Here is an 8973-nt window from a genome sequence, read left to right as displayed (position 1 = left end):
ATTTTCATAAAACTGAACCAAGCAGAGTTTTTTGTACAATTTTCTATTACCAAAAACAGAAAACTGTTCTCAGAGTTACAACCCAAGCAAGCCCTTGTTTTCTTAGTGGACTTGGTTACAATTGAAGAAACTATTGTTTCATTTGGTACGAAAGATGAAAAAATGAATGAATGAGAGGGTGAAGACATCCCAATGAAAGGATTTTGTTTGGTTAAGTAGAAGGAAACAGAGAGAGGGACAACTTCCACAGTTTGGTAAGATGGGAAGGAGGGATTTCATATTCTTTTACCACTATACCCTCGTTATATAATTTTGGAGGGATGCAAAATGGTGGGCCTTGAGGGATGCCTCATCCATCCATCATTCCTTCCCTTTCTTCCTATTTTCTCCTGCACCATATGAAAGAGACTTCCTCCTCTCTTCCCTCCCACCCAACAAACACGGTTTAGGTTTTTGTTCGGCTTACTTATTTGGGGAAAAAAAAAAAGAAAAGGAAAAATAATTTTTATTTAAAGTTAGGATTTTAATTAACTTAGCTTTCATAAAACAACCTTTTTTTTTTTTTTTTTTTTTTTTTTTTTTTTTTTTGTGGTTGGATTTTTTTTTTTTTCAAAAAGAAAAGGAAACCAAGTAGGACCAAGATTTTTCCTCTCCCAAAGTCCATGCATTAAAAGTTTGTAAATACTCACATTTTCTTTTTGGTTAGGTAAATACTTACACACACAAATGACCATGATGAGGCTAGAACCCTCACCTTACCTTTGGGTTAGGGAAGGTTATACGAGCTGGGCTACTAATCCATTGGTTCCATGTATCAAAAGTTGCAAAACCTAAAAGGTAATTACAGAAACATCACAGGCTATCTTAGTTGCTACGATATATTGATATGCATTAAGGACATATTGTAGAATTGTGTCATTTATAGTAGCAACTATTAGCATAATAAAAGTAATTTGATAAAATTGGCGTACTCAATTTGAGAGCCTGACTACCATTATATAAAATAGGAAAATTACAAATATAGAAAGAGAATAAAAATCAAATCCCTAAACTATAGCCTATAATGAAGACCCAATAAATCTGCCACAATCATTTAGTCAACTTATAGATATGATTTCCAACACTCCCCCTCAAGCTAGAGCAAATATGTTGACCAAGCCTAGCTTGACTATGGAAGACTGGAGAAGAGAAGGCCCAACAGACTTTGTGAACACATCTGCAGCCTATTTTGAAGAGGGAACAAAAATAGGATTAATGATACCTCATTGAACCTTCTCTCGAATGAAGTGAATGTCTACCTCAATATGTTTCGACCTTCCATGTAAGGCAGAATCAGAAGCAAGTATAATAGCTGATTTATTGTCACAAAGTAGCCTTGAAGAACCTTTCTCTGTAAGACCCAACTCTCCCAAAATTGATTGAAGCCAAAGGAGCTCAGAAGCACCATGAGCTATAGCTCAGTATTCAGCTTCAGCAAAGGATCTGGAGACAACAGCTTGCTTCTTACTCTTCTATGATATAAGATGATTACCATAAAAAGTACAGAAACCAGAGGTAGAACATCTATCTGTTTTACATCCAGCATAGTCTGCATCAGTAAAGCATGAGAATCCAAATTGATTTCCTGAGGCATAGAACAGACCAAGGCCATGGTACGACTTAAGATACCTCAAAATATGGTAGATTGCATCCATACGAGCTGAGTGAGGGGCATACATGAATTGACTAACCACACTAACAGCAAATGTCAAATCGGGCCTTGTGTTAGTCAAGAAGATAAGACGACCTACCAAACATTGATACACGGATGGATCTGAAGGTAATTCCCCTGACTCAATAGAGAGTTTTAGATTGGGGTCTATAGGAGTGGAAGTGGATCGACACCCAAGCATGCTAGTATTTTGAAGTATATCCAAAACATATTTCTATTGAGATAAGGAATTCCACGACGAGATCTAGCAACCTCAATTCCAAGAAAATATCGAAGGGGACCTAAGTCCACATCAAAGGACTTTTGAAGATGAAGTTTTGCCTGAGCAATCCCTGAAGCATCATCACTTGTGATAATGATATCATCCACATATACTAATAACATAATGCAGCGACCATCATAGCGACGTCGAATAAAGCAAGAATGATCTGAGTGGCAGGGCACAAAGCCCATGGATAGAACATCATTGCTGAAACGACTAAACCAAGATCTATGAGATTGCTTCAGACTATAAAGAGACATCCGCAGGCGACAGACTTTCCCAGCATACTCCCCCTCAGCCCGAAATCTAGGGGTGGATTCATATATATAGGCTCAAGTAAGTCTCCATTAAGAAATACATTCTTGACATCTAACTAATGCAGAGGCCAAGAATAGGCAGCAGACAAGGAGATAAGCAGTCACACAGATGTCAACTTTGCCACAATAGTGAAGGTAGCACCAAAGTCTTTACCCGGAATCTGAGTAAAGCCTTTTGCCACCAACCGTGCCTTATACCGATCAATAAAACCATCGGCTAAGTACTTTATAGCAAAGACCCATTTGTAGCCAACCGTTTTCTCTCTAGCAGGTAAAGCTACAAGTTCCCATATATTATTACATTGTAAAACATCCATTTCTGTTGTCATAGCATACACCCAATTGGGATCTTAGAGAGCCTCTGACACTGATCGAGAAATAGAAACGGTCCCAATCTTGCTTAGGAAGGATTTATATGCATATGAAAGACCATCATAGGAGACATATTAGGAAATAGGGTGCTTAGTGCTACTAGAGAAACCATACCAATTAGGAGGGTGACAATCACTGGTAGGATAACGGGAGGTATGCTCAGGAATGGTAGAAGCCACAAGAGAATGAGAGTTACCTGGACCTGGTTTCGAAGATGATTCTGACAGGGGAGGTTGAGTGCGATGGCAATAAGAGTAAACCTGCAAAGGTGGAAAGGAACCCTGCATAGATGAAGGAGATTCCAGGACAGTGTGATTTTCAAAGAGAGGAACGAGATGGGTAATAGGACAGATCTCGTTCTCCAGACCACAAGAGAGAGAATCCTATACCACAGAATTAGTACTATAAAAAGGAACAGTTTCATGAAATGTCATATCACAGTATCTGGAGAAGGCCCCAAACATCAGAATGAATAAGATCAAACATAGTAGGAGCACGACTCATATTAGAAATATAGTTAGTTCTAGTATGTTTAGAAAACTCACAAACTTCACATTGAAACTTATGGTTTTTACATGCTTTATTTAACGAAGGAAACAATGAACATAGATACTGAAAGTTTACATGCCCCAATCGTGCATGCCACAGACTAAAGGTGTGAAAAGAAACATCATTAACACATGGAGCAGGTAGAACAGAAGCTTGGAGACCCTTTCCTGGTGGTTCCCCAAAGTATTAAAGCCCATGACGGTTATAACCCATGCCAAAAATCCTTTTCAAACAAAGGTCTTGCAACAGACAGTGATCTAGTAAGAATATAACTACACATTAGAGGTTTTTTGCAAATCGGCTACATAAACGATTAAAGGCAAATTTAGGTACATGAAGGACAGATGAAAGAGTAATATCAGAAGACAGACAGACATCACCCTTACAGTGAATGTAAGATTTAGAGCCATCCGCAAGATACAAAGATTGGGTAACATGTATGACATTAGAAGAAAAAACTGATAACTCACCAGTCATGTGATTATTGGCCCCGGAATCAAGAACCCAAGTAGGCTATTGGGCCTTAACATGAAATGCAGTAGGAGTACTTGTAGCAATAATGGCAGTGAGAGTAGCTGAAGGAGCACTAACTCTTGATGCAAGGGAGCCAAGCTAGTCCTGGATCTACCGAATTTGAGATTGAAGCTGGCTCAATCCAGGAAATATAGTAGATCCACCAGTAGTAGCAGGAGTCTCTGCAACAATAGCAATATGAGAAGAACTAGTTCCAGATAAACAGTTCTTAGAAAATTTCTGCTTCAGTTCAGGATGAAGTTTGAAGCAGCGAGTCTTAACATGTCCAACCCCTCCACAATGGTGACAAATAATCTGACCTCCAGAAGTACGTGATCCAAAGTTGGCTGCAAAAGCCATATTATCCCCAACAGGCTCAGACACTGGTAGAGGAACAAATGAGGGCTGAATTAAACGGTGTATACGTTCTTCACCATCAACAGTAGCAAAGGCTTCCAACTGGGATGGCATTGGTGATGCATTTAAGATCTAAGACTTAAGTGGTTCAAATTCTGGGCGTAATCCCATAAAAAACTGATAGGTATGCTGACGATCAAGACGCTTGACAAGAAGAGAGGCTACCTCGGGAGGAAATTCATTGAGAGGCTCATATTGAGCCAGTTCCTCCTAACGAGATCTCAAATACCCAAAGTAATCAGCAATAGACAAATTCAAGCCTTCCTGCAATGCCTTAGCAATATCTTGGTAAAACTCAAAAAATACGAGCATCAATCCTAGAATGAGCATACATTTGATTCAATGCAGTCCACAAGCCATGAACAGAGTCATAAAACATGAATATATTATAAATTCGTTCCTCCATAGAATTAAACATCCATCCTAAAATGGTGCAATTGTCCATATCCCACTGAGGATATTTAATATCTGGCATCTTTTCAGTGCCCAAAAACCACCCTGATTTGCCTTTTCCATCAACATAAAGGCGGAGGGAACGAGCCTATGATGCGAAATTACGGCCATTCAACATCACACTAGTAACTTGTTCAACCAGTGTGTGTTGCACAGAAGAGAGAGTTTCTATATTATTACTTAAATCAACATAATATTAGATAGAACAATTCAACATATCACAAATAAAGGAGGAATAAACCTGATTTTGATCAAACCAAGATGCTGGAGACACAGTGGTCTGATCCGAAAATGCAGTCGAATATCCCGGCAGCCCCAAAAAATTGCAAACACATTAGTGCAAGAAAAAGACTAAGGGAATACTCCTACAGAGATCGAACCTAGAGGAGATTGGCTCTCCCTAGGACTGTCGTAACAGAGGCCTGAAGAAGAGAAAGGGTCTGCAAAAAGAAAAAGAAAAAGGGAAGGGGTTATGACTAGATAGAGGAGAGGTGAAAAGAGGCGGTGAAAGAAAGAGAGAGAGAGAGAGAGAGAGAGAGAGAGAGAGAGAGGGGAGGCGTAGGTTTGAGGCTCTGATACCAAAAAGTAATTTGATAAAATTGGCGTACTCAATTTGAGAGCCTGACTATCATTATATACAAGAGGAAAATTACAAATATGGAAAGAGAATAAAAATCAAATCCCTAAACATTAGCCTATAATGAAGACACAATAAATCTGCCACAATCGTTGAGTTAACTTATACATAAGATTTCTAACAATAACAAATGATGTAGAAGTATAGTGCAAGACCATCTAAAGGAACTATGATGGTAATTGACTTTATATATATATATATTTTACCTCATTATTGGTGTACCATGGACGCCATGCCGTCTGGATTGGAAGCTTGAGTGTGCTTATTGAGTACCTAGACGATGTAACTGGAACAATTGCATCTATGTCACCACTGCAAGAGCAATAATATCTTTCAGGTAAATCATCCATGAATTTGAATAATATTAGTTCATTTACTTGGAATTGGAATTTCCATATTGCACTCTGATTGACTAGACCTTATCTCTAGGGTTGAACATAGTTGAATGTGGTTCGGTTTTGGGAGTAATTGTTTCATGAATTTTGAAAAAGAACCAAAAGAATGGAACTACCTAACGAATCAATCTGAACCATCTAAAATTGGTTTGTATTTGTGAATTAGTAAATCTACATGCAAAATTTATCATACATACACATACTAATTTCTATATAAAGAGCACATTATCAATAACAAAACCAAACCTAAATAAAAGGGAGAAAATCAAAGCTATAGTACGAAACTGCACCATTGATAATAAACAAAGAAGAATAAAATGGCAAGAGCTATAAATAAGAATACATAGCTATATCATGGCTTGTTCAGATTTTTTGTTTTTAAACAGCGAAACTAAATTGATCCTAACAGTCTCACTAGTTGTGGAACAGTAATAGAACAATTGCTTCCTAGAACTATTTTAAATTGTATGGTTCAGATTGGATTGCGGATAGAATGAATCCCTTTGAACCCCTACTAGGGATCCAAATTAGTGCATTCCTCCAAAGACCATAGGACTAGTGTAACGAGTTTGACGCTTGCCTTCTAACTCAAAACCTTAAGGTGTTAGGTAGTACTGGCATAACCGACCATACATTACCCAATTCATTCCCCATCCGGATATAATGTGGAATGCCCCTTCTAACATTCTCCCCCACCCAAACTCCTCTTGCCCTCTCTTAACATTTACCCCCACCTAAACTAGACTTGCAACGCCTCAGTTGCAGTCCGACCATGCACCCTGCCTACCCGTCCCCCTAACGGCGGGAAGACTTAGTAACGAGACCCGAAGTCCACCCGTGTGGGCATGACACCAGATCAAGGACTGGGTTTGGCTCCGATACTAACAGTAACCGGTTGGGCGCTTACCTTCTGACCCAAAAGCTTAAGCTATTAATTAGTGTTGCATACCCGCCCATTTATATCCAATTTTTTCCCATCCGGATCCGATGTGGGATGCCCCCTCTAACAACTAGTTCAAGGGGGGCAAACCATATGAATTGGAACTTGGAAACTTCTCAGATTATATATGTTACATTATTATGAAGTTAAGCTTACTTGCCTGTATTTCCAGACTCTTATTCCATGTATAATGAAATCCTTGATGATGGGTAGAATGGTTCTAGGGCTGTCAGTCCAATTATAATCTCTGCAAAAATTGTCAAAATTAGAGTATACTATATGTTGTTACCAATATGTGATTGATTTTTAATACAATTTAGGAAGTTACTGGCTAAAACCCAACTACCTGCATTCTCTCCAACTTGTAGGATTTGCATGGAGAGCCTTTTGCACCTCTGCAGTGTTAAAATATGAGTCCACATACATGGATGAGCACGGATCAAAATCGTTGACCTGGTTATTTGTGTGTCTCATCAATATTGTTCTAGTCAGGATTTTATTTCTATATTTGCATACAATAAGTGAAGTAAGGTAAGACTCTGCATACAAATGTTCCATAGGACATGAAGAAAGAATTGTGAACAAGGGACTTACAGAGCCATTTTTTAGCATGGGTTTGTCGCAGAGTGGAGCATAGATGTTGTAATAATCTATATCACCCCTCTCTTCATCTGACTTTTCTATGAGGCTGTCACACTTTGCAGATGAAGTTTCATTCCAAAAATCACAAAATGTGTTGATGTCTTCATATGTTTCATCCAAGTTTAAGGCATGAGTCCATACATAATCATAGGACCCCTTGGAATCTGTAGCATAGTTGATCACTGCATTTCCTATCTGAAGGATGCATAGCCATGAGAGAGTAGAAATAGTTTAGCTTAGAGAGAGATGGATATAGTAAAATTAAAGGTGGATTAGTATTAAACCTACAGCAATGCCTTTGAGGTTAATGATGGTTTTAGCATTCCTGTTATTTTGCAGAATGGTGTATGCGAGCTGAGGCACATAATGACCGGCGTAGCTTTCTCCGGTTATGTAAAAGACGCGAGTTTTATACTGTGGAAACCTCTCCAGCCAGTTGATGAGAAAGGTGTAGGCATCTTTGGCAGCACTCCTGTCACCAGTGTGATCATAATCAGAAGACGTATTTGAATATGAAAAACCTACCCCAGCCGGAGACTCCAAGAAAAGCACATTTGCCACTGCAAATTTCAATGGAAATCACAAAGTATGGTTCAATTAGATGCACTAGAAAAAGAAAAAAGAAAAATGATGAGTTGGTAGTCGAATGGACTCACCATTGTTCCATGCATATTTATTTTGATAGAGAGTTTTGTTATCAGAATTGACTCTGAAAGGCCCCAATTCCTTCATGGCTCCAGCCCCTAAAGAGGAACATCCTGGTCCTGTTGCTCCAAATCAAAGGTTATATCAGTCACACAAGCACATGCACTTAAGTTGATTGATAGAAGAATTTGAAATGAGTACTTGTGGACGGTCATTTTGGTTTAGTACCTCCATTTAGCCATAGAACCAAAGGATTGGTAGAAGAATTTTGTGGGGACTCAACAAAGTAATAGAACAGTGCTCTGCCAGCCTGTGGATCAACTGTGACATACCCTGCATACTGATCAAAATCTACGCCATCTGGTTGCCCCGGCAAAGCGTCAATCTTGTCAGCTTGCATCAACCCATCTTGGGGACCAATGTACACGGCAGAGTACTCTTCTGTGGCATGTAATTCTGCCCAAGAATCTGAAACAGCGGGGTTCTGTGATCTTCTGGACTTGATGAACCTGCGAAGGTTTGTGGCCTGACTGGCATGAGTTGAACTAAGGAATGCCAAAAAGAAGAAAGTGAAGGGCACCAAAGTGAGGCCTACAAATTTTACCATATTCTTGCTGCTTAGCATGCATATGTGCTAGTGTTCATAAAAAGAGGCAAATGCTATATATAGCTAAGGACAATCATATTAAGAAATTTTCTTTCTTTATGATTTGATGCTTTGTTTGTTCTTTGGAGATTTTGGGAACCTCATGTGTTAGAAACTGTTAACAGCTATATCTAGGACAATTAATCCAAAAATTCAAACTTGCCGGCTATAGTTTATATGGTGCTTAATTGCATTGTATTATTAGTTTGCTTCTTTTAAGTTTGTGTATAAATATATTGTATCATGTTTGGTTTATTACTTTTGTCGCTACTCAAGACCATCTTATAATATCAAATGGAGCTCTTGTGGGTTTATGTGTTCCTTTCCGCTGCAAAATGACAAAATCACAATTAATTCACAGAAAACCCCTTTGTACTATAATATATATATATATATAATATACACATTTATATATTTTTGTTAAGGTAAATGCTTGCACAAAACCACAAATGTCCACTATGGGACTCAAACTCC

The 8973-nt window shown here is 38.6% G+C and overlaps 1 protein-coding gene across 1 annotated transcript; it reads right to left on the bottom strand.

Moving 5' to 3' along the window:
- Positions 1–4213: 4213 nt before the first annotated feature.
- On the bottom strand, positions 4214–8859 carry LOC132309203 (serine carboxypeptidase 1-like). The gene is made up of 8 exons (XM_059807535.1): positions 8082–8859; positions 7865–7972; positions 7497–7768; positions 7161–7403; positions 6913–7019; positions 6727–6813; positions 5438–5543; positions 4214–4351 (listed from the first exon to the last, which is right to left on the bottom strand). The coding sequence occupies exons 1-8, from the start codon at positions 8476–8478 to the stop codon at positions 4214–4216; spliced, it is 1458 nt and encodes a 485-aa protein (XP_059663518.1). The 5' UTR covers positions 8479–8859.
- Between the last annotated feature and the right edge of the window lie 114 nt (positions 8860–8973).

This window comes from Cornus florida, unplaced genomic scaffold (genome assembly GCF_030987335.1).
Source record: "Cornus florida cultivar Cherokee Brave unplaced genomic scaffold, ASM3098733v1 CherokeeBrave_3.0.0_Hap2_Chr05, whole genome shotgun sequence".
In the NCBI taxonomy this organism is placed as follows: Eukaryota; Viridiplantae; Streptophyta; class Magnoliopsida; order Cornales; family Cornaceae; genus Cornus; species Cornus florida.
This window is presented reverse-complemented; position numbering and strand designations above follow the sequence as displayed.